This window comes from Protobothrops mucrosquamatus, unplaced genomic scaffold, assembly GCF_001527695.2.
Source record: "Protobothrops mucrosquamatus isolate PMUCROS unplaced genomic scaffold, P.Mucros_1.0 scaffold142, whole genome shotgun sequence".
Classification (NCBI taxonomy): domain Eukaryota; kingdom Metazoa; phylum Chordata; class Lepidosauria; order Squamata; family Viperidae; genus Protobothrops; species Protobothrops mucrosquamatus.
This window is the reverse complement of record NW_015386508.1, coordinates 236,205-263,878: the sequence shown is the minus strand read 5'-3', so window position 1 is coordinate 263,878 and position 27,674 is coordinate 236,205. Positions and strand designations below refer to the sequence as shown.

Sequence of the window (27,674 nt, the reverse complement as noted above, 5' to 3'; positions counted from 1 at the left end):
CTTCCCTTATGATTTCCTTAATATGTCCATACTTGTTTGGTTTAATCAATCTTTCTCCTTTCTTAGGAGTTGATGTGTGGCTGTTGCTCTAATCATTTTATATTTTCTTCAAACATCACCGGACCCTTGTAGTTGTTGCCAAATATGCCATGCTGTTTTCAGGCAGGCACACAAACATGCTACATACATGGGAGATCATAACTGCAGGGTGATGTTAATTCATCTTTCCTTCATTGTTGTAGAGAACATCCATTGAAAAGATTGAACAGACATTCTTATGATATCAGGATTTCAAATTAAAGGGAGAACATGCTGCCTATTATGAGGGAGAAACTAGTTAGAGATTTTCTATTCAATTTATCTTGCTAACTCTCCTGCACATCCTTATTTGTTTGCTGTGGGTACACATTCCTGGAAACTAAATGCATTATCTATCTGATTTACGTTTCTCAAAATTTTTATTGACTTAATATTGGGTAGACTTATATGAACATCTGGAAAAATTTACATTAAAAGTGTGTAAATGAGGAAACACAGTGTGTACATTATGTTGTATATATAAATGCTTAATTTGATACAATGATTGAATACATGTATTCTGACACTGATGAGATATAGGTTGATCTGTATCTCTCTTGCAGTTAGGATGCTGTGGCAGTTTGACTAGATTGGTTTCCAATAAGAATGCTGTGATTCTCTGCATGTGGATAATTACCTTGAATCCACATTTCTCTGATTCCATCATATTTACTTTCTATTAAAATATATTGGTAACTAAATATGCAAGCATTTTTGCAAGCTAAATGGGGAATTAAAATGGTGATGTATGCCTGAATGCATATCCTATTGAAAGAAGCTGATAGCATCTGAATTCTGATACACATTTAATTTAAGCCTACAATACTTAAAAGTAAAGATTTGCCTGACATTCCATAGAGCATGGATTTTCATGACATAAAAATGGAAATGCAAAACTCTGTGACAATGACAAGATAGATTTTATACATTCCTAGCTATGTTTCCAATCTTTTTTTTTAATCTGATAAAAACCATCACAGACTTTCATAACCTGAAAGTTATATTACAGGAAAACATTCTATGGGAGGCTGCTCCAGTGCTTAACCAGTCCTGTTTTTTCAAGAATCTTCAAAATAATTAAAAATTATTTCTGTGACTTTGATGGTGTTTCTTAGAGTCTTCTATATCAAACTTGATGTACAGGTTTTTAACCTTCAACAACTTTTATGAATTGAGTCCAGGTGTAGAAAACAGCAGGCCCATTAATTTATCTTTGAAATCTATTGAGATTCCAGAATACATACAGTATTTTCCCGAAAATAAGACCTAACTGGAAAATAAATGCTAGCATGATTTTTCAGGATGCTCTTAATATAAGCCCCATCCCCAAAATAATCCCTAGTTAAGATCGTTAACCAGATGGATGCATTTAGTACTGTATTTCCTCAAATATAAGCCCTAACCGGAAAATAAACCCTAATGCATCTTTTGGAGCAAAAATAAATATAAGATCCGGTCTTATTTTTAGGGAAACACCATAATACAGGTAGTCCTCAACATATAACCACAATGGAGCCTGCCCGTTATGGTTGTATGTTGTGACAATCAATTTTGTAAACTTTTTTGTAGCAGTCATTAGAGAAAATGTGATGGTTGTAAAGCAAATACCACAGTTGTTAAGTGAATGCCACAATTGTAAGCAAGCTCATGATTTTCTATGGGCATGGTTTTGCTGAAAACTAGAAATGCTGGTTTTTGACAAACTATCGTAAAATAGGATCACTTGATTGTGGAATGTTGCAAACTGTGGCTCTGTTGCTGACCACTTGAAGTTTGGTCATGTGACCATGGAGGTGGCCCAACCATTGGAACTTTGAACCCTGATCATAAGTCCCCTTTTTCAGGTTGGTTGTAACCGGTCATAAGTTGAGGGCTACTTGTATTCCCTAAATAAGAATATATAGTATTAGTGTTAGAATATATAGTAGAATATAAATTACAATATAAACAATCCCTAAATTAAAATAATTGTTTTATGTAGAGATCCAGTTTTGGTGCTTGCTTTGCAATTATAGCAGAATATATAGAGATTCAGCATTATCAGAATTGGAAAACATGGATTAAGCTGGAACTGCTAGTAAGCTGTATACAGGAACATTTTGACAGAGATCTCCACAGCAGAGGTCCCCAACATTTTCGGCACCAGGGACTGGTTCTGTGGAGAAAGGTTTTTCCATGGACCAGAGTGTGTGTGGTTTTGTGTGCTGCCTGCATCCCATGAATGAGGCTTTGCTTGTTTGTGTGGACCTGTTGCTGGCATGCCGCGGCCTGATATTGGTCCATGGACTGTGGGTTGGGAACACTTGCTCTACAGAGTCTATGCAAGACACTCTCATATGTATTTTCTTAGAAGTAATTTCCACTGAGTTTGATGAGATTCTTCAAGTAAGTGAATATAATTGGATAATCTTAATGCTAGCTGAAGGAAAAAAAATCAAACTATGTCTGGCAGCTTAACTTGCAGTTAACTATATTCAGAAATTGAAGCAACAGAAACCGGGTCAGTTGGACATATTGAGTTTGATACAAAAGAGGACTTTCATGGTTTAAATAGTTGGGTAGAAAGGAGTATTTGAAATTAGAGTGAGACAGGTTCTGTTCACACTTAGGCACAGACACTTTATACGTTAAGATATTTTAAAAAAATCTTGGAAATATATTCCATTTCTTCAAATACTTCCTTTGTGGGCTTATGTACCCAAGCAGTCCTTAACTTATAACCATTTGTTAGTGAATGATCTAAGTTACAACGGCACTCGAAAAAGTGACTTATGACCATTTTTCATACAACTGTTGCAGCATGCCCGTGGTCACGTGATCAAAATTCAGACATTTTGTAACTGGCATGTATTTAAGACAGTTGCAGTGTCCTGGGGGGTCACGTGATTATCTTTCGTGAACTTCTGATGTGGAAAGTCAATGGGGAAGCCAGATACACTTAACAACCATGTTATTAACTTAACAACTGCAGTGATTCACTTAACAACTATGGCAAGTAAGGTTGTAAAATGGGACAAAATTCACTTAACAACTGCTGGCATAGCAACAGAAATGTTGGGCTCAACTGTGGTTGTACGCTGAGGATTTCCTGTACATTGTGTAGTCAATGTATGGCAATCAATGAAGGAGCTTAGTAAGGAGATACATCCTCTACAGCAGAGTTCTCCAACCTTTCTGGCTTTGTGGACTGGCTGGGGGGGGAGAGGGGATGGTTCCTTGTGAGCGGCAGGCAAGCACACATGTCCATGCCTCTTCATTTCCATGAGCGGCAGGCATGCGCACCCAACACTCATGCAAATGGAGCGTGCATGTCCGCATGTTCTCGCTGCTCATGCAAATGGAGCGGGCAGGCCCACGCTTGCCTGAAGTTTGCACAAGTGGGGATGCACGTGCACGTGCTCACCCACCACTTCTACAGCCCGGGTTCCAAAGGGCTTAAGGCCCAGTAGTGGGCTGCGGCCTGGAGGTTTGGGACCCCTGTTCTACAGCAGATGAATTTTGCATACAATACAATAGAACATGGGCTAAAAGTTTTGAATAGCCCATTTTTATAAGAATACGTGGAGGGTTCAATGCAGAAATATTGAAAAACTCTAAGAATCATATTTTTCCTGCCACTGTTGTACCTCAGCTATGTAGATAGGTATAGCCCCAGGACAAGAGGAAAACATGTTGACTCACTTAGTTCTTTTCTGACACTGACTGGATGACCCCAAGCACCTCTGGGAAAGTGGTGCCAATGTTCAAGTTTCATATGCCCAAGGATATGCAGAACACAAAATATCAGAAAAACTATCTTTCCAGAAACATTCCAATTTACTCCCCACATGGGTAAAGATTTTAAACATGAAACAGCATTGGCAGCATTTGACCTTAACTTGAGAGAGTTCCTATTGTGTATGAATAAGACAGCCTGCTGTTGTATAATGGATTTCACAAAATCCAATATTGAACTAAACAGTGACATTATACTGCACTCCACTTATAACATATGGGGTTACAAGAAACAGCTGCTTGTAACGAGTAAGAACAGTCAAATGTGTCATAGATAAAAATTAATAAAGGACTGCTTCTTCTGATCACCACAGGCAAGCTGATAAATTGTGATGACGTTTAAATTCTCCGTTTTATCCCCGTGATAAAGTACCTTTATTCCAGGTTTCAAGTGTCGACGTGTTATGGAAATAATCTTCACTGGTCTTCAGACTCGTTCGAAAGTTCTAAAATTTTTCTTATCTTTCTTTTACGTAAGATACATAAAGTTTATAACTACACAAGTATAACACTTACGGATATCGTTTGCATGCATGATTAAGTATAACATATGAGATATTGAAATATATATTGAAAAATTCCTTTACTTAATTGTTCACTTAACAACTATTATTCAATATAATGTTGATTTGATATCTTTATTACGCTGTAAAAATTCCCATGGAATTTTGAAAAAAAAATGTAGCCAAATTTGGGTATGTCTTGATAATATTAAGGGTAAACAAAACCAATTCAGAATAGTGTTTGTTGATTTATACTATCTTCCCTAAGAACTTAGGAATTTCATACTTAATATAATGCTATATCGACCTAATATCTCTAATCATCATATTATAGTAATATATTTAAATCAGAATTGACTGTACATAATAGTGTAACTGAAGCATCAACTAAAAAAGCCAAGGATGTTTTACATTCATATAAAAATAAATATTTCAGCACAATAAACTGGAAACTTGATAACATACAGAGCATATTAAGCAACCAAAATGATTAAAGAGTTGGACTAAGTTTGGAAGACCAGGTTCAAGTTGAACCTTAATCCTGGAAACTCACTGAGTGACTTCAGGCTTGATTCTTTCTCAACTCTTATAGGATTAATATTATGGCAAAAAAGAACCTGCCTTGAATTCTTGGAAGGTGAGGTATAAATCTAACCAATAAGAATCTTAGCAAATGCCATATTTTAAAAAAGGCCTCTGAAGAGGGTTAGATTAAACCCTACAAGATCAGATCAGCTGGGCAGATACTATGGAAGATAGGAGATCCACAAGTAACTAGGCTCTTTGCCATGTCAGGTTTTGTAGGTAATGACAGACACCTTGAATTTAGCCAGAAGCAAACTCATACTCCATGCAGCTTGCAAAACAGAGGTGTTACATGGGAATAATGACACATTCCCATCTCTGCCCACACCACTATATTCTGGACCAGTTGAAGATCGAAGTCATTACGAGAATTATATAGACGGGGACTTGAAAGAAGGAAGAAAGAGTTCTAGTCTGAAACTTCGTGAGAACCATCTCATTAAAAATCAATTTTGAGGGTTTATAGTATGCTTTTACCCACCGGTTCCTAGGAATCCTAAGAAAGGGTTCTCCTTTTTCTCTTACTTTGGGAACTGTAACGAAAAGTAAGTCAGTCACAGAAGCCCTGGCTGAATGGCAACATTTGGACTTTTTTGTTCTGCCTCAATAGCAATTGGTCCTATTCTTCAGTTTCCTGGATCTGAAAGCCTGGTCTTAAATGGCTGTTATACTGGATAGGTCAAAGTATTGAAGCAATGTGTGTGTGAATTTCAAAGGCTAATTGTAAATAATGAATTATTTTCCTTCACTTAAGGCTTGCAATTTTGTCCTCAGTTGCCATGGAGATCTGAAGTTTCAGATGTGATGCTTTGAGAATGCAACATTTTCATCTTCTAGGTTCCTAGCTTCATTTTCCCTTTTTTCTGTTAAAATATATCATCTGTAAAAATGTTCTGATTTCTTCTCCTTAGAAATACATTAACAAACTGGTAATAAGACTTAAAAAAAAAGTGGGTATGGTGGGTGAACATATCTTCTCTTCTTCCAGTCCTTGCCCATCTCCTGGTATTATAATTATACTGGTTCAGTGCTCAGACATCAAGCTTTAAATATCAAGGGCTCTTGGTGGGAAAAAAAAGAATAACTTACAAATCTGAGCCATGCTGCTCCTACCGTTTTTAATGAAGGAGTAGATGGTATGTAATGTATTCATAACTCACAGAGAATATATTAAATTCATACCAGTGATACTATGGATTAGGAAGAGAGGATAACAATGACTTCAAATCTAACATAGCAGAAACAAGGAGAAAGGAGAATGGGAAGACCAAAGCCTCAGGGTGATCTGTGAGAAATTGGAAAAATATTTTAAGAAAATTTAAAGAACCATCTAAGCAAGGCCAGTTGTGGTTAGTACATGGATAGAAGACCTTCACAAAATTCTATGGTTGCAGATTGTACTGAAAAGTTAAAAACGGCTGAATGTCTGTGGAGATTCTCAGTCAACTTGGTCATAATTGTCTCAAAGGTACTTTTTCAAAAGGCAGCTGGACTTGAAGAAGAAGAAAGAGATCACTCTTTGAAGACAGCAAAGTCCACATTCTGGATAGAGAGGACCATTGGTTTGAAAGAGAGGTAAAAGAGGCCATTTATGTTAACACCAAGCAGTCCTCTCTCAACAGAAGAAGAAGGATAAGACACCACCTTCTTTCTGTCTACAATGCAGTTCCTAGAAGATTCCACCCCTCTTTGCACTCTGGTACAGATGACCCTGAGGGCACAGATGAACCTACAAGTGATCTCAAGAGCTCTCAGGGAGAGTGTTAATGGCCAGATGATTGCAAAGAAATATGATCCTTCCACACACACACATACCCATCCTGTCAGAAATAATCCTTCCATAACCCTCCTCCCCCATCCTGCCAGAACTGATGAAGCTCCTTGGGTGAGAAGCAAAACATCTTCTTCTTCTTCCTCAAGAAAAAAATAGCAACACAGCCCCCCCCCCAAAGCACCTTTGAGTTAAAAATGGCTGGAAGAAAGCAACAAGAAACCATTTTTTTTATATTGTTACGAATGAAAATTACACGGAGGTCATTTCTACAGGAATCTTTATCTTTATAAGATATGAGTCGGCATATTTAATATAAAAAGGGTACTTACTAACAACTAGCTATGTAAGTTATGAAATTCTCTATTGAGCAAGTGGTTGAAGTGTTGTTTTTTTTAGTTGCACAGCTGCTGCTTTTTCAACAGCTGCAAAAACTAGCCTAGCTTCAAGGAGCAGAAACTGAGGCTGCATCCCCATTCCAGAGGCAACTGCATCTGATCAATGTCTGAAGTGCAAATTTACATCTTACTCTTTATTTCTGCAAACAATTATACCACAATAGCAGAAGGGTAGTCCTAGAGATCATCAGCCCCACCGTCTTCCTTGTTAAAGATTGCTGCCAATTCTCCAGTGATCCTTTTGTGTCCAGAGCTATTACATCTCAAGAAACCTATTTGTGATCACTTTTCTCTTGTCCTGCAAAATGTCTCTGAAAAGCCAACTTTTCTATGAAGCCTTTGGTTAAACCATCTTTAATGCACTCTCCCAAGGGACACAATTAAAGGTCTCTTACCCCCATTTTTCCCCTCTTCACCCCAAATTAAATCCAACATCAGTTGAGCCACTCCAAGCATCTGACATACTCCGCTGTAATACACCAAATGTATGCCTTTTAATAAAATAGATCAGTCTGAAAAAGGTGCTACCAGACTCCTCCTGACTTTTGGCCCCTCCAGAGAAGAGATTATAGCATAGCTCAGGGATACAGCTTATGTTTTCTTTATCAAGGATTCCTGGTCAATCCAGTTTAAAAGGATCTTAAACGTATGATGTAAACCCTACTCTGAGGCTGCAGAACCAACCAAAATAGATAACACTGGGCTGATGGACCAATGGCCTGATCTGGTATTGTATTTGGGCTGTCATATCTGGGATCAGTTAGTATTTTTTGTGTTGCTTTCATTTTTGCAGCCCAGATCTGGTAGCCCTAAATATCTTCTAAATAAGTTATTTAGAAGAATTGAATTGTATTTTTTGAATTTATTTATTAGTTAATCTAATGTGCATCTCTTCCCATCTCATGGAAAGTGACTCTGGCCAGCATACAATAATCATATATACAGTATATATAGAGAGAACAATTGTAAAAATATAAGAATTGGTATTAAAAAGGTTAAATGTTATTAAAAACAAAATATACTTGGCTCCATTTATATTGCTTATCATTCTTCTTTATCTACCATTGATGACATACTTTATCTACTACTACTTTAGCTACCATTGATGACATTTTGATTGCAATTGAGAAACTGTTTCCCCGTCACTCCCTGGTCATTTTATAGTATACCCAGGGCTTTTTTTCTCATAGAACGTTCAGAACAGAGTTCCGGCACCTTTTTTGGATGGAACCTTGTAGGGTAGGCAAGGTGGGTTGTATGACATGTGTGAGTTCCGGCACCTTTTTATTTTTTTAGAAAAAAAGCACTGAGTATACCATTATTAGGTAAAAATAAGTCAATAAAGCAGAATAATTCAATCCCAAGTATATAATATCCCAAGGAGGTTTGGTGATGGTGATATAGTTGTCCTGGTGGTCACTCAGGTTTGGTGATGGTGATACAGTATTCCAGGGTCTCACTGAGGACTGGCATTGGTTGAGTTAGTTTGATTTAGTACTTGCCAAAATCCAGAAAAGCACTAGATGGCAGCAAAGAGGAACAGATAAATCCAATGTGGTGGCATATTATGCTTCTCTGAATCTCTGAAGCTCAGGTACAATGACCCTGGTCTGGTCTAAACTTTTTGACTGTTACCTTGTGATTCAGTTTCCAGAAAGAACAAGACAGATAGAACTTAATGCAATAATCCCATCAGCAGAATGTCAAAAAAAGAGGAATAGAAGAAAGTCAAGAAACTTTGGAAAGAAAAGGACCACAGAAAAGAAGTATATGGCCAGGACCTTTAGTGAACGGAAATATTGCAATTCACATATAGGTTTAAGTAACCAGACACATTATGAATTGGAGATCTCTAAAGGACAACATCAGAGTTATATTTCTAATAACTTACCATCTGCTTTGGTGCCCTCCTCCATCAAAAGCTTTGCAATATTGAGGAAACCTTTGGCGGAAGCTAAATGAAGAGGTCTGTCTCCAACTTCTCCACTCACGTTCACATCAGCACCACATTTTAACAAGAGTCGGGTTACCTGATAAAATTTTATTAGTCAGCATGACATTTTAAAGCTACATTTTAAGCTACATTTTCATGTTCTATGAAATCAAAGATAATCATAAAATATATTATGACAAGCCCTCCTATTAGGGATCGTTCTTTTCTATAACATCAAAATGAGTTTATAATGTATTTAACATCAAAATGAGGTTATAGTGTATTTAACCATTATGGTGAGAATCAAGATTGGTAGTCTTGAGTTATAACTGAAATTGCACGTTGGCAGACTTTTAGGTGGAGTTCTCATTCCTTTTAAAAAGTAACAAAGTTAGTAAGATCTGTCAACAGCTTATTAGTTTGCTTACTGATATAAATAGCAAAATAAAATAAACTGCCCAGAACTTAGCTATAGTTTACATTCCAAAGCCAAAATTCTTATCGTGAAAGCACCATATGCATTTTAGCATAATTTTATCCTGTGACTATTTGTTCCAAAGCAAGTTATACCAAAACAAAGTCAATCAACCTCAAAGTCCTACACATAAAGATCTTTCTACTGTAACTGGATGAGTTGAATTATAAAAATCTCAAAGAGAAGCATTCCAGAAAAGCCAATATTGCACATACCGTCACTGTAACTGAATATATAATTAGATTCTTTGTTGGTTTCACTTTTCAAATTACTTCTGGAAGTGCTTCTCTGTTGTTGTTTTTTAATCTAGGCAGTATTGTAGCACCACCGGAAATATACTGTGCCTAAAGAACAGGCTTGAATAGGCAAACAAGGTTTTGGGGTACCATATTCTTTTTCTAGCATAAACACAGATCATAGAGAGTCAAACATCATCAGCAGCAAGAGCAATGAGCAGTGGCTGTCACTTACTATCTATGTTCTTTTGTAGGAGGGAACACTATCTCTTATATCCATTATTATGGGGTGCCACCTCCTATTAACTGAGAACAGCTTTTTATGACAATATTTTAGGAGTTATCAGTGGAATCCAATCTCAGAACTCCAGGAGATAAGTCCCAGCATCTCTTGAGCTATTGCAAGAAATGCTGAAAATTGATTATTTTAAATGAAACTTTTTGGAATGCATGTGTGGGGAAAAACCACATGGCCACATCACTTTCTCTTGTTTATTAAACCTACTGTACATAAAATTTCCCATCCATGAGCAAGGGTGACAATCTTTCCCATACCTGTTCATGACCATAATATGCTGCAATATGTAAAGGGGTAAAAAAGACTGCATCTTGAACATTAACATAAGCACCATGTTGTAGAAGTATATCAACAGCCTAGGGGGAAAAAGAAATATTTTAGTTAGAAAACCTAAATAATTGCATTTGTGGAATGTTACTTTTTTGAATGCTATATTTGTATTAAATGAATATTCTGCATTGCACCATAAATACATTTTTAGTCGAGAGGAATTTTTTTTATCTTTATCTTCTATTCTTCCATTTGTTGAGATTAGAAGACCAATATTCAGTCAAGGTATCTTTAAACTATGCATAATTTGCTTGTTAAAAATGATAAAAAAAACAAGGAGTAAAGAGAGTGCACTGGAATATTTGCCAAATTGTATCATATCTCTGATACTGAGAGATGAATAATATTTTATAATCACCAACTGTCAAAGCAATGTATAAAACACTAGTTTTATATAGGTCCATTAATTTCACATCAAGTTAAATGTTCAGAACGTTCATTGGACTGTACATAAAATAGACTATAATATGGGCTTCAGGAACTTTCATTCCTGTATGCCAAGACAAGTGGTTTGATCCCACATCTTTTTGAAACACACTATAAATAAAATTCCCTATTTATGATCAAACTTACCATAGTAAAATAGTGAACCACAGTTAAGTAAGTTTAGTTGAAATAAGTTCAGGTTCATAGCAATATCAGATTGATTTCAATATTCACAAAATCCTCCCCGTCTAGAAATCCTCTGGCATCCACCCAAGGAGGTCCCCATCAGCTCTCCTTCACAAACCATCTTTCCCAGTTTGGAAGTACATTGGAGAGGAAGGTTCTTCTCAGCCTTCTCCCATAGCAAGAACATAACAAGACAAAATTCAGAAGCAGAACAAAGTGAAGCAGTTGGTTGCCTCTCTTTGTTTCACTTTCAGAGGAGATTGTGTTATTTCACCAAGCAGCTTTCAGAGGTTCCTTTGTCCCAATAGGCTCATATTTAAGTGATTGTCAACTATGACTCTGAGATCCCTCTCACAGTTGCTCAATAGTAGTAACTATGAGAGGGATCTCGGAGTCCTAGTTGACAGTCACTTAAATATGAGCCAGCAGTGTGCTGCAACTGCCAAAAAAGCCAACACAGTGCTAGGCTGCGTTAACAGAGGGATAGAATCAAGATCACGTGAAGAATTAACACCACTTTACAATGCCTTGGTAAGTCCATACTTGGAATACTGCATCCAGTTTTGGTCACCACAACGTAAAAAAGATGTTGAGACTCTAGAAAGAGTACAGAAAAGAGCAACAAAGATGATTAGGGGACTGGAGGCTAAAACATATAAGGAACGGTTGCTGGAACTGGGTATCTCTAGTTTAATGAAGAGAAGGAAGAGGGGTGACATGATAGCAGTGTTCCAATGTCTCAGGGGTTGCCACAAAGAAGAGGGAGTCAAGCTATTCTCCAAAGCACTTGAAGGCAAAACAAGAAGCAACGGATGGAAACTAACCAAAGAGAGAAGCAACCTAGAACTAAAGAGAAATTTCCTGACAGTTAGAACAATTAATCAGTGGAACAACCTGCCTGCAGAAGCTGTGAATGCTCCAACACCAGAAGTTTTTAAGAAGAGACTGGACAGCCATTTGTCTGAAATGGTATAGGGTTTCCTGCCTGAGCAGGGGGTTGGACTAGATGACCTCCAAGGTTGTTTTTTATTTTTGTTTTTTATTATTATTATTATTATTATTATTGTTGTTGTTGTTGTTGTTGTTATTATTATTATCTGATTATGCAGAGCTGAACATAGAGAAGTTGCAAGCTATTTTATATCCTTCCCAGGATATGTTTCAATGTCACATCAATGAACAAGTATCATTTACCAAAACGGCACATTTAACTTCAGAAGGGTGCCTTCTCATATACTTGAGCTAGAACTATTTGAGCTGAAACTTGATACTTTCAGATTTTCAACTCATGTGGAACCTTTCTTATATATATTAACACTTTCTACTGCAGGCAATCTTACTGTGCTTATGAACAACTCTTCAGTAACATCACCAGAAAGACTTGGAGAAAGACGAAGCCATTCAATCATCCTTAAATGTTAAATGTTCTACAGACATGTATCACCTGAACAAGACTTGCCTTTCCAACAAATTCAGTTTGTTTCATGTTGCAATTTTATGCATATACCTTTCTTTATAATATTATTTTAAGTTGTGTAGTTCAGCTGAGAAATTACAGTACTTCTGAAGCTGATCTTATCTCAGTCATGAAGTGGTAAAAAGAGCCACCTTCTAGACCAGGGGTAGTCAACCTTGGCTCTTTTATGACTCGTGGACTTCAACTCCCAGAATTCCTGAGCCAGCCATGCTGGCTCAGGAATTCTGGGAGTTGAAGTCCACGAGTCATAAAAGAGCCAAGGTTGACTACCCCTGTTCTAGACACAGTCTTAAAAGAGTTATTGGAGGAGGCAGTAGGTTTAGGATGAGCTTGACTGTACTACTTGGTTTGTGCATTTCAAATTATCAGGGTATGCTGTGCCAAGGGATTAAACAATTTCCTTGTATTTAATCAGGATTTGTATGGCTTTTCCCATTACAGAATAATATTGTAAGTCTCATCTACAAAGAAGAAATCTTCTTGGAAGTTCTGGTTGATACATCCATAAATATGGTAATGATTTAAATGGATGAGGCAAAAGAGCATGGGCATTTGCAAATCTTTCTTAGTGAAACAACCTGAAGTGAACTTCCCCAGCTCAAAATTCCTTTCAACAATTACTGAAGAAACATAGCAACACAGCCAAATTCAGATTATAATATATAGACAAAACAAGGGTAAGCATGCAATTGAGAATGTAATAAAGATATTTGGAATGCAGTTAAGGGATCAGGATTCAGAAGAAACAGTTCAGACGTTTTTCTCTACAAAACAGAGAAAAAGCTTTTATTCGCTGGATGGATTAAGCAGAATATACTTGTTAAGTAATGACATCTGAATATAGCTATTTTTAAGTGTTAACCTGCTTCTTTTTGGGGGGGGAATAAAATGATAGTGTTTGTACACAATAAGAATGTGGTATGGGAATTAACTAACATTAAATTGTAAAATCAGATTCCTAAAAACCCTGGGCCACCGAAATATTCAAAATGACAGATATGTATTTTCAGAATATCTAAAAGATAAAAGTATATTTAAGAGTTAAAAATCCTTCTGATATTGCTTTTCTCCCATAAATCTATTGACCAGAGTCACTATGTTAGATGAGTGGCTGTACTAATATGATAAACAAAATATAAATTAATATTCTGCAGGAATAAATAGCATTCCTGAAATTCTTGTGCTATCTCTTTCCTAACCTGTCCTACACTGAAGGCCTGACAAAGCCTATTATTTTTATTTTTATTTAGAAAATAATCTAAATATGTGATAGCATACTCTAGCCAAGTTATTAACAGTCTTAATTCTATTTATTTATTTAAACTGGTAGTTAAGCATAAAGACTGTGACTTGGCAAAGGCTCCCCCCCCTTTCTTTGCCTTTGAGTCAGTGTTGATTCCTGGTGACTGCTGGAAAAAGTCCTGGCAGTTTTCTAGGCAAGGTTTTGGAAGTGGGTTTGCCATTGCTGGGTTCCTGAGGCTGAGAGAAAGTGACTGGCCCAATACCACTCAGTTGATTTTGTGCCTAAGGTACCGGTAACACTAGTTTACAATTTCCTGGTTTCGGAACTGAGACCTTAACCAGTAGACCAGGGGTGGGGAACCTTGGCTCTTTTATGACTTGTGGACTTCAACTCCCAGAATTCCTGAGCCAGCTGGCTCAGGAATTCTGGGAGTTGAAGTCCACAAGTCATAAAAGAGCCAAGGTTCCCCACCCTTGCATTAAACCAAACTGGCTCTCAAAAGCCTATTATGTATTTGAAAAAAATAAATAAATATCAGCTTGATCTACCAAAGGTAGAAATTTAAAATTGATTTTGACTTGCCTCCCTGCAATTAGTGTGACTCTAAAATGTTCCTTTTGGCTAGATCATATTCAGAAAACCTGTCTTCAGCACATTAACACTCTCGTTTTTGTTTATTTATTTAGATTAGTCCTTAAGCACAGTTTAAGTAAAGTTAAAGCAAAGTAATGGCTCCGAAAAGAAAAGGTCGTACATAATGGGTCTATCACATTAATTAGAAACTAGCTCAGAAACTAGCTATATTTCAGTTTCTCTTCACCTAACCAATTAATTTTATTAGCAATATAACCTTTGTCCCTTTCTCATTCCTGCTTTGTTAACTGACTCCACAGAAAATGATATCAAAAGTCTTTGAGCCAAATTAAGTCCAGTTCCACAAGAGATCATCAATTAAGGTTTTATTTAAGGGTTAGAGGGCCTTGCCATAAATGCTACTACATAAGATAAACTACACTTTTTCTTTCTTGGACAAGGGTAACAGAAAGCTTTCTAACACAATCTGATCAATTATTATTGTCTTTTTTGAAAGCAAAATTAAAAAGAGAAAGATAATTAAGGCCTTAAAACTTCTGCATGTTTCTGTGTTACAACATTGAAAAATATGGGATTTCTTTTCCTGAATATTATCATTTTCTTTTAATTAAGCCATCCAAACCAAAATATGATGAATTTTGAATACTGCTCCAATTATTTCCAATTTAATATACCCTAATACAAGCAGTCATGTCCTCTAGGCGCAATTTATTCAACTCTAAGTTGCTTTGTAATTGGCTAGCTAACAGATACAAGATATATCAAAAGATCGTACTTTTGGAATTCTAATAAAATATTGTATATATTTTTTCTTAAGTATACAAAGTCCCAGATATAGTGCTATAAATACACATAGTTACAAGTGCTGTTAATATATACAATTAGATAATGGGCACGCTCAATATTAAAACATGTAAACATTTTAAATATTCCAAAATATAATGTTTTCCCAATTTGTGCATCTGAATGAGTTTGCTAATACAATTAATCCTTGTAATATCTAATTACAATTTGCTTAATGGAGAAAATATCACTATATATCTAATGTATCTTTCAGCTCTCTTGATTTCCATAACATTTCTGTCATATACACGAACAGTTTATTACGTCCAATAGTCTTTTTAATTTTGCTTGTTAGTGCATTGCTGAATTATGGGTTTAGTCACAATGGTAATTTGTGTATAATGTTATCTCTGTATCTTGTTTTCATGCTGGTGTTCCAGTTATTCCAACCAGGGCATTCAATTTAACTTAAGCTCAGTTGGACACCTGGTGTTAGATAATGCTCTAATTTTCTAAACCAAAAAGAGTACTGGAATCCAGCTGAAAGTATTTGGAAAATATGCAAAAAAGGGAAGATAACAATGATATTATGTTGGGGTATGATTATAGGCTGCCAAAGCAGCCAGACAATCTGGATAATGACCTCCTGGATCTGATTATAACATTTTTCAGGAAAGAGACATGTTCCTAATGAGATATTTTAACTTCCCAGACATCCATTGGAAAAGTAACTTGACTAAGTTTGAAAGGTTCCAAATATTTCTCAATGATCTTCCTGTCTTTTTCATATTCCATAAAACTGAAGAAGACAGAAGGGGGTTGACTATCCTAGATCTGATCTCTCACAAGATGTAACCACTGAGAACTTTTGAGAGGAGGGGCTATCTATATCATCTTAGGATCCATTATACTGGAGAAAGAATAATTGGAGCATAGGTAATCTCTCTCTCTCTCTCTCTCTCTCTCTCACACACACACACACACACCAGAGAGAGAGAGAGAGAGAGAGAGAGAGAGAGAGAGAGAGAGACTTTTAGGGGGAGATCATTTCAATAGGCTTATAGAACTACTAAGCAGGATCTCAGGGTAAAATTTCACCAGGCTAGAGCAGTGTTTCTCAAACCTTCACAATTTTAAGAAATGTGGACTTTCTTAAAGTCATCTTCCTCAGCTAGCCTTGAGGAAGTAGAGTTTGCCTGGACATCAGGAACATTTTTCTAAGACCTGCATTAAATGATGGAACAGACTGCCTCTAGAGGTGGACTGGAGTGTTTTAAAAAAAGGATGTAAGTCAAGGATATTGTGGAAATGATTTCCTGTTCTGGGTTGGAGTGAATCAGATACTTTCCAAGGTCTCTTTCAATACTTTCATTCTAAGGTTCTGTGAAAAAAGAGCAAACAAACAAACTTCCCCTCCCAAACCATCAGTTTGTCACTTTTCCACTTTGTTGAGAATGTCCTTATGATAATGTTAGTATAACTTGTTTATGAAATACTGTGTTATCATCATGACAGTAAAAAAATGTTCAAGTTGGTCTCTTTTTCAGCTAATTTTGCTTGAAATTTGGACCCCAAGCTGTTCAAGGTTCCTGCTTGTCAATTTTGCAGCTTTCCTTAACAAATGAGATGAAAGTGAAGAGTCTTTCTATTTCTGTTTTTTTTATTGTTACCATAACTATATTATATTGAGTGGCTATTAAACTTGTTCAGTCTTTGTTAGGTTATTATTGCTATATATTGTTGTTGTTTTCCTCTCTCTTTGAGAGTTGTACTTTTGCTTGACCATACTGATATCTCCCTCTTTGCTAGGCCCAATTCTATAGCACTTGCTACCTCAGCCTGCTATTAGAATAATTTATCCATAATTTATATGGATAAATATAAATGTTATGGATAATTATATCCATAACAAGTAAAATAAAAAAAATAAACCTAGGAAAAGTGACTGGGGTTTTTTTTTGGAGGGAAGAATAGAAAACCAGAAAATGTTCACATCTTATAATATATGATATCGTCTATATAACTGTCTTATATATCAGTTAATGTAAATTTGTACAAGGACTAAAGAGTCTCCTAGGCTGGATATATGCTATGGAAAATCCCACAGCTCACATTGGAGGGCCCAAAGCCCTTCAGTGCATATGAAGAATCTCCAAAGCTTTATGATAGTGAATCTTTTTACAAAAGTGGGCAATTTTGATGCAAGTAATAAGCACCAGCAACACCAGACATGTTATGCTATGGATTTTTAGTAATGGGCTTTAAATAGGTTCCTTATTAGCGAATGAAGAGAGGTGTCTATTTTATTTCCTTGAACTAATAGAATGCTTGTGCAAAGAGTATTTTCAGTGCAACTACAAAAAGAATTATGTTGTGTAATTTTGTGCAGGCTTTTAACCTCTGTTGTCTAATAGAAATAAGTATCTTCATTGATTTTTTTTCCCCAGAAGACACAGGTGATATGACATGAGGTAATCTGCCAGTCAGCTCCAATTTGGGACTGATATATTTCCCTTCCCTTCTCTAAACCCTTGTATTTCTTCATAAGCTTTTAGATTCCATCTTTTTTTTAATAAGATTTTATTGATTTTTTTCTTACATACATATAATAATTTTTCAACCAACGTGCTGTCTGGATTTAAAAATGCTAATACATATTTAATTCCTAATCCTTCATTCTTTCCTCTAGCCATTGATAAAATAAGTCCCAAGTTTGGTAATATTCTGTTTCTTCTTTTAGATTCCATCTTAGTCAAGCTGCAAATAAATGCTTCCATTCACGACAATTTTAAAAACAAAAAGCTATCTTATGCTATTAGACTGGTTCTCAAATCTAGCATTATCTGTGCAAATTATCCCTTCTTGGTGGGATTCGTAGAGTTGGGGGTTTTACCATAAGTTGTAAGCCACTGTGATTGAGCCAGTTTAGCCTAGTTTTTAAGATGCTTGCCTAGAAACCAGGAGGCTGTGAGTTCTAGTCCTACCTTAGTCATGAAAGCCAGCTGCGTAACTTTGGGCCAGTCACTGTCCCTCAGCCCAACCCATTTTGCAAGGTTGTTGCTGTGAGGAAAAATAGGAGGAGGGAGAGTACTAGATTTGTTGCTGCCTTGAGTTACTTATGAAGTAATTAAGGGGGAGGATAGAAATCTAGTAAATAATCATGATTGTTATCCTGTACTGAGAATAATTTCCCCAATCCACTTAGTTCTCAGGAAAAGTGATTTTCAAACCAGAGACATTATAGCTACTTACCCTACATAATCACCAATATTAGAATGTTCATGACAGTTGGTTGAGCAGAAGGTAAATGATGATGGTTTTGTGGTTTTTGTTTTTATTTTAAATGTGCATGGTCTATACCTGAAGATTATACTCCCTGTGCAGACAGCTGAAATAATTTTTTTTAAGGCAAGAGAAGGGAGGGAAAGAAAGGAAGGTCAGGAGGGCAAAATTGTAAAATGATTTTTTTTTTCTTTCTATACCATGTTAAGAACATCCTGCAATTAGATTTCAACTTGTTATATTTTTAATGAAACATGAGGTTTAATTGGGTCATTTTCCCCCTGCAAGTCCTCATTTTGCAATTAAAAATTACAGCTGAAACTTGTATATTGCCAAATCTTTTCAGAATCTGGAAATTACCAATGAATTTGCTTAGTTATCCCACATCAAAAATCATTAGCAAAACTCACATACATTCACAAATTATCATTTAGGAAAAGTGATATTATGGAAATGGGCTATAGTTTTTGGAGTAGTTTTGATGGCAAGATGCAAATATCAATCTGAATCTAAGGTAATATAAATCTGTAAATTAACGCTACTAGTTTACACTTTATTTAGTACAACTGGTTGCTCATCTTGTGAATTCATTCAGGAATTATCTCACTTCCCAGAGGAGGCTAGTTAGGCCTTGTGTGTATAAAGATGATGGACAATGTAGGACCCTTCTGATATACAGGGCTGAATACATCAAATCGATTTCTACAATGGATTAAAATAATTTTTAAAAAAAGTTTTACAAGTAACATAAAAACTAAAACAAAACTAATAAAGAATAAAAGCAGTAAAAATAGAGAGAAGAAAGAAGGTGAGTGTGCAGAAAGAAAGACTAAAAAGAAATAGAAATTTCCAATGTCCTTTGCTGCAGATATAAATACAAATACAAAATTATTTCTTATTCTGATTACAAAAAAAGCTCACTCTTTGTATTATCCATGTTTTTGTAACCCTTAAAACCACAAATCATGACTGCATTTTTTTCCCCATTTCAGGCATAAAGTCTATAAGGAGGTACCATAAATATTGATGTTGTTTTTTTCCCTTAAAAAAAAGTCAATGTAGCCATCATCTTTGCCAACCATTTCTCCAAACTGACTTCTACAATTCTAACAATTTTAAATGTTATCAAAAGTGGTGCTTATGCATCTCTAAATAAGTAGAAGCACTTGCGATTTTCAAATATGAATAAATTACTATATTAGCAATGAAATCCTCCATGTGGCATATAAAAATATTAAAATAAAATAATTTCAAATAATTAAAAATTAATTTTGTAAATTCCACAAAATGATCCGTTTTCTTATATTTCCTTTGCTATTCTTATAAAGTGGCAGCTGCTGTAAGTAATCCTTTTTCCATTACGTTTTAAAAAATAATTTTATTTTGCTTTTTTTGTAATTAAAAATATTGTTGTTTTTTTTTAAAAAAAAAATGATAACGTAACCTTAAACTATTCTGCTCCTGATCAACCTTCTGAAACTGCTTTTCTCCATAGATTCTTCTGCATTCAGAGAATTATAATTTTTTCCTATGTATAAAATATAACAATGTAGTGCAGAAACCCAGAAGCTTGTTACATTCTAGCACTTAAAAATGAATATTACATATAGTCTCTGCTAAACTACCAGACAAGAGTTACAAAAATTTCAGATTTCCAGTAGATGACAGTAAAGAGGTGCAAAATCTCAATTCTTTCCTCCCATCTATATTTTTGCCAGATTTTTGCAATCCCGATCTGGTAACCCTCATTTCAGTCTTGTTTCAGGTATGAATCATCCTAACAAAAGTAACAAGGACCTCATATCTATTATATAATCTATAGAGGCTAATCTAAATATAATTTCTATAAATTAAATTAATTGCAATAGATCTTATCATAATAAGGACATTTGTAAAGTTTTGAACTATTAGGACTCTTTAACAGTTCTTTTATTACAGTAATTGACCATCCTATCTCCCCCACCGATTAAAATCATAAGATACAAATAGAGACTGAGACAAGAAAAGAGAAATACAAATATGTAGATGAGTACATAAAAATGCAAATAAATAGGCTAAAAATAAAGTGAGTACAGACAGTATATTAGAAAAAAAATAATAGCAGTACTGAGCTGCTATTAAAATATATTTACTGAATTGCCAAAACACTAAAAATATTAGAATGCTATTTAAAATACTGCACCATAAACTGATAATCTCTTAATACATTTTATGGCAAAGTTACTGGGGTTTCATAGAATCAGTAAAACTTCAAGAAAATAAAATGGCTTCAGATATTCTACATCTTGCATTCTTCAATACAACAGAATTACAGGTCACACAGTACAAACAAGGTAGGAATTAAATTATGCTCAACTGTCAGTCACCAGTTGACATGAAAACTATTCTGTGTTGTTTCCCTTGGACTCTACATGCCAAATTTTACCACAGTTTGTGTGACAGAATTATTTTTGTTTGAAAGAAGTAAAGAAGTGTAAAATTTCTCTGAATGGTGTGGAAATTGCAGCAAAAGAGGTGTGATGTACTTGATGCCGCATTCTCTGTAGTGGTACAGGATAATAAAACATGCACAATATTTTCTATCAGTCCTAATTCACAAGGTCAGATATACTCTTGTTTAGAATATTCCTACGTGTCCCCATAACACTTGTCCATAGGAAGATATCAAATAAAGCTTTTCCTCTACCTCATTTTGGAAGTAGGAACAAATGAAAACCAGATTTTCCTCTGAAATGGATAAACCTTTCTCTAATTTCCTGCTGCTTGTTAGTGATCAGTAACCTCAATCCATTGCTCCTACAACTTTCTCATAACCTATGCAAAAATAAATATTCAGAGAGAAAGACCAAGGGAAGGCAATTTTAAAGGTAAGGTCTGTTTTTTTACCTGAATTGAATATTATTACAATATATATATGGAAGTAAGACTTTTGGAATTTTGTTTTTCCCTTGGGCAATAATTGGTGACTGCTATATATAACCCCCAGTAACAGCCCAATCCCTTGACTACAGAAAAAAAATAATCAAACTGGCTACTAACATCCTCTGAATTATCAGTCTTGCAAAATCAATTTGAACTTTCACGCATTCTGAGAAGTGAGTTAGGGCTTTAAGATAATCAAAATATATACTAATTGAAAGTCCAGTATTGTAAAGGCCTCTTGCCAAAAATCATTACTGTGGCCTTTTTGATAATTTCTCTGCTTATTTTTAGTATATTTTTATTAGGCAATTTAGGAAAAAAGAAAAGAAATAGGGGAAGAAAAGGACTAAAAAAAAGGATAAAAGAATAAAGTACAAATGATTAAACAAGGAGTTTAGAAATGTCATAGAGATAATAATTATCCACCATGTCCTTAATTCATTGTAAATGACTGACTATATTATTTCTAAAAGCTTGAACATTGCTATGAAGCTCTAAGCACGTTGTGAAGTTATTATTTTTTCTTCCTTAAGATTCCCTTTGTTTCACTCAGCTTTTTTTTTTCTTTAATAAATCTACCAGTGCTCTATTGTATTTTTTTTTCCAGTCACTTGAGAGATTCTCCAGAATTTCTAGTACCTAGAAAAATGATGAACTGGGATACCAGTGACTTACTAATGAAAAAAAAAAATCCGGAAGAAGAGTAGGTAGGTCAGGCAAAGCAAAAGGATTCCACTAAGTTTGAATTGGAGAAATGTTGCACATCAGACAAAAGTACTGTGTTTTTAAGTGTTTTAAACATTTGTATTGTTTCTAGGATTGTTTTGTTATTTGTTTTTGTTTTGGTACTACTTATGTTTTAATTGGAAGCTGTATAGAGTCATGACTGTGAGATGGCTGGCTATATAAATACATGCTGTACATACATATGTACATACATACATACTGCATATACAGACATACATAAAAAAATAGTTACAAACACTGAGCTGCTGAGAAATACCTGAAGGAGGGTTTTTTTTTTAATTTGCCTTTGTGCAGTAGCCAATAAACTACAGGAGTCTGACTAAAACAAAGTGCAGCAAGCAAACTGGGCATCAGTGAGACTGCACTGAGACCAGTTTGATTGAGTGAAAAGTACCAGGCTAGAAACCAGGAGATTGTGAGTTCTAATCCTACCTTAGGCATGAAAGCCAGCTGGATGACTTTGGGCCAGTCATTCTCTATCAGTCCAGCCCACCTCACAGAGTTGCTGTTGTGGGAAAAATAGAAGGAAAGGGGAATATTGGGTATGTTTTCTGCCTATGTTATTTATAAAAATAATAAAAATGGGAAATGAATAAATAAAATTCATGATGGGCTGGATTCAAATAAAAGAAGAGAATGTTCACTCCTGGCCTTTATTTCTAAAAGAGAAGTCTGATGGTGCCAACATCCCTAAGACTAACCTTTTTATGCTAGTATATTGCTAATACCAGAGCTGCTTCTGCTAGTGAAATCAAACTGATGCGATTTGTTAGATAAGAATAAGCTAGCTCTAGGACTTTACACATTTCAAGTTAACTATTTTGTTAGTTGAAGAAAACAGGCCAGACTTCAGTTGGCATCACCCTAATTTTTAACTCATTATTTTAAACAGGTAGAGCCACAATATTCAACTTGGATTCAAAATGTGTAACCATCCATGGTCATAGTAATGCACAGATGGGAAACCTGGCTGTTGATCTACTGTATTTCTTCACATTCTACCCCTTGGGCTTTACATTCTTTTTATTAGTGGCCTGTAATAAATAAATTAGTGGCCTGTTTCGTTCTTACTTCTAGAACAGGCATGTCAAACTTGCAACGTCACGTGACGTCGCGCAACGTATCGGGCCGGTTTTGCCATTGCCAGCAATGGGATGGGCGCAGCTTCCACATGACGCGTCTGGCCCATGGGCCGGTAGTTTGACACCCCTGTTCTAGAACCACAGAAACCTCATTCACCATTTCCTTCTCCTTTCCCCCGTTTTTATCCGTCAGCAACATTTTACAGAATCCAATAAGCCTCAAATATACATATAAAAATTAGCACATACCTATTTTAAAAAAATTGAATACTTAACCCGTGAGCTCTACCAACATTTCCTGATGGTTTTTTTTCCTTTTTTTTCCCTAAAGCACTGTTTTACTGTACATTCCTTTTGTACAACTGTGGAGCCCTTTTCTCCAGCTTTTCAATAACTTTGTATGCAGCCAAAGCTCAAATTAGAAACGGGAGAGAAAAATCACTTGGCTCAGTTAATTCTTATAATAGTCTGACAGATGTAGATCCTTTATATCAGGTTCATAATGCTTATTGTTCTTCTTGTAATTCCAGTTGGCAGCTCATTATTTACCACATGATGTTGCTGCTGAAAGAGTGCAGTTCACTCTGTTTTCAAAATTAAGCATAGGTGGTCAAGCATTTCTATATTGTTAGGCAAAATCCAGCCTACATGAAGTGGCAATTGCTATACTGGAATATATCCTGAAGCACAACAAAATGCTTGGAGGTAAATTAGAAAACAATTGCTGTACTTGCATAGAATGAATTCATAGTAGAATGAATATGAGCTTTCTTGAGTGGCAAGATACTCCTCCTCCTCCTCACATGTCCTTCAAAATACAGATCATATTAATTTCATTTAAAATTGCAGCAGATCCTTGGAAGAAAGTTTTACAAAGCTAAACTATTTTTAAAAAATGTTAAAGTTCTAATTCTTTCTTGTTTGGGACTGAAGAAGAAATTATTAACCTAAATAATGTGTCTCCATAGTAATACGTTTACAGGAATAGGCTGTTTGGTGGCCATTTTTTCTGCATAAGAGCAGTTGGGTGCACTTGGAGCTGAAACAGGTCATCAGATTTTCCCACAATGTCCTCGAATCGAGCTACTTCAAGTGTACTTTGGAAAATTAAAGACAATGAAGATGACCTGAATCTAGATCATCCATATAACATCAGGATAGGATCACCTGCATCAGAGCTTTTTAACAGCACTTATACAGGTAGTGCTGGACTTATAGCCATTGATCTGGCAACTGTTCAAATTTACAACATTGCTGAAAAAGCAATGACTTGTCCTTGCAATTATGAATATCACAGTATCCCCTTGGTCATATGGGCACTTGGCAACCAGACATGCATTTACAATGGCTGCAGCCTCCCAAGGTCATGTAATCACCATGTACGACTTTCCCAGCGAGTTTCCACCAAGCAAAGTGAGTGGGGGAAAGCCAGATTCAGTTAATGACCATGTGATTCACTCAACAACTGCAGTGATTCACTTAACATCCATGGCAAAAAAGTCATAATGTCAGGTATGACTCATTTAACTACTGCCTTGCTTAGCAACAGAAATTCTGGCCCAGTAGTGATTATAAGCCAAGGACTACGTGTACTAAGGAATTATAGGACAAACTAGAGTATAGTATCTCTTATGGTTTGGACAAGCAACAAAGTTTATATTGTTCTGTTAAAATTTTACTTACATTTAAAGATGCTGTCTGATTCCCTTGAATATAATTTTTGCCTTTTTAAGGTGTATGCTGGGTTTTGTTTTACTTTATTGATACTTTTCCCCCAAATTTTATTTGTTTGTTTGTTTGTTTAATTAATTAAGTAAGTAAGTAAGTAAGTAAGTAATAGCAAAAATGCTTTTATGTAAAAGTCAATATTCATTTGAACAGATTTTGGATAACTTTGAGAGTCGCCCATTAGGCAGAGGTTGTAGCACCATGAAAGTGACTGAAGAAAACACTAAAATCAGACATTATTCCAGGGAGGTCCCAATAATATTTGCACACTACACTGTTTATGCATTTGTATACATGTTGTGATATTCACTGTATTTTCTCTATATGCCTTTCCAGCAGTACTAATTTTAATGCTGTGAAAAGAACTGTATCATTACTGTATATTATGGTGTTTAGAATTATTCTTACAAATAACTCAAGGCTGTGAACACACCTATTACTCCTTCCTCCTCCTGCTTTTACAACAATTCTGAGAAGTGGGTTTGCTGAGAAAAAGTGACTGGCTTAAAGTCACCCAGCTGGCTTTCATACCTAAGATAGGACTAGAACTCATAGTTTTCCATTTTCTAGACTGATACCTTAACTAGTAGACCAAACTGGATTTCTGGTGCTTTTTTTTTTTCTTCATCAGAAGACAGATAATTTTTCTCAAGATACTGACGGTGCCTCTGGCTTCACCCAACTGCTCCTCCATATTGTCATCGCCTTCATTTGATCACAGAGTATCAAATGTGTTATGTACAGTAGTTCTATACAAAATGCTTCTTGACATTGTTGCGATCAAACTAAATTGAGTTGGAATCAGGGTGGCGGATGGCAATGTGATACAAATTTCAATTTCAGTTTGAATTTTTTTTAACAAAGCAGAAGAGGTTCATGCTCTACTTCTAGGCCAATAGGCATCACATGGCTGAGAACTGTTTGCTCTCTGCAGCATCTGTAAGTAACCATGGTAATATCAAAATGATGACATAGAAATGATATTGTAATCACACAAATTCTGCAAACGGTGTGTGTATGTGTGTGTGTGTGTGTGTATAAAATGATGTTTGATGCAATTATACAAGTTGTAGCATTTGTGTGATGATGTCCTCAGACTCATGTCATTAATTGCTTCCTTGCAAACCTCCTGTGACACTCCTATCTATACGTAATGTATATTCTGCTACACTATAATGTTGTATCCCTCTTTTCATCCTGAATCATCCCATTCATTTAATATGGGTGTAAATTGTAGAAAACGCCCATATGCAATACCCCAGTATTTTAATGAACACATATAAACATATTTATCAGCATGCAGATTTGATTTCTCTTTGTAATAAGATGTGAATGTGGAAAGAATAATTAATTCTGGGTTAAATGTAGTTCCATTTGGTTGGGCTTGGTTTTTTTGTATAAAATACAAGCAGAAATACTAAGCATATTAATTATGCACTGGATGGATTTCATCTCATTATTTCATCCAAACCTGCCAACACGCCAGAGCTGCAGCTGTTACTAAATTTATGATAGCATAAGGTTCTTACACAGTGAATGATTTCATTCTCAGGTAGCACACCACTGACTATAAGAGATGAGGAAAATTAAATAATCCCAGAAATTAACTAAAGTTTAATGAACATGCAGTAGGCCAGGATTTGAGATTAAGAGATGGTCACAATGAAACGAAAAGTATTTTAAATTAATGGAATGTTTCAGTAAAACTTCCCTGTTAATAATAAAAGTGCCACTGTGACTTAGGAAGCACTTTATCTTAACTGTAAGAATATCATATATAAACAGAAATGTAAGTTATGCTGTGACATTACATCTTTGTTGATATATGAATACTAAATATGAATGATATCCTCCTAGTCAACCTTGGCTCTAGCTAGCAACTGAATAAATTGCTTCTTGCTTTTCTTAATTCAGAAAGAACACATGCCAAATTTTATGTGTGTGCAACCTTCATACTTGATATAACATACATGAATATATTATGCTTAGATATTGTATGTGCCTTCTGTCTGTGTATTACTATAAAGATAGAAAAAACAACCATTTTTTACTAAGAAAGACTACTAAATCTCTGGTCCTAAACTCATTTATCTGGATCTAAGTTCCATTAAACATAGTGAGGCTGCGTTCTGAGTAAATAAGCATAGGATTGTCCTCTGAATGTCAGGCTGACATTCAGATGAAGAAAGGATATATTTCTCAGACAAAAAAAAAAGATTATTTCAGATACTTGAGGTACAGCATACACAGTGACCTCATATGTTTTCAGTGCTGACCTGAATTTGTTTTTCCTTACTATATAATTAAATCTTGAGAATAAGAAATAATATGCAATATATGTTATAATCTATGAACAAAAAATATAACATATGGACACCTTAATACAGAACCAAGAGTTTTTGGATTTGATGCCTTTAATATAAATGATCTTAAAGTTGGGTAATTTGATTAGTTAATCTGCATATAACAACATAAAGGTAGCAAAGAAAGTGAAACTACATGTTTCCCGTTCTTAGATCCATTTCTAATCATTGTCAAGTGGTAGAACAGTTTATCACACTGACATCATTTTAGATCCTGATCTATCCAGTTCAATTCCACCTAGGTGTGAAATAGGTAACACTGCACATCAATAACAATAATTTACAGCAGTCTATAAAATTATCCATTCCACCCAGTTTCTGGAAGTCACATTTACTGTTAATAAGAAAAGAGCATTCATACATACATACAGTACATACAGACACATACACACATGTATATATAAATATACACATAAGCTTAAAAGATAGCGACAAAGTGCTCACTTTTGTGAGACTGACA

General features: G+C 35.4%; 1 protein-coding gene across 1 annotated transcript in view; it reads right to left on the bottom strand.

Annotated features, from left to right (window-relative positions):
- LOC107285059 (serine/threonine-protein kinase TNNI3K) overlaps positions 1–27,674 on the bottom strand; it is a 184,219-nt gene that overhangs the window by 140,617 nt on the left and 15,928 nt on the right. The window contains exons 6-7 of the mRNA XM_029283589.1: positions 10,309–10,407; positions 9,001–9,139 (exon numbers count right to left, since the gene is read on the bottom strand). Of these exons, the coding sequence (XP_029139422.1) occupies positions 9,001–9,139; positions 10,309–10,407 (238 nt within the window). The remainder of the gene's footprint in view (positions 1–9,000; positions 9,140–10,308; positions 10,408–27,674) is intronic.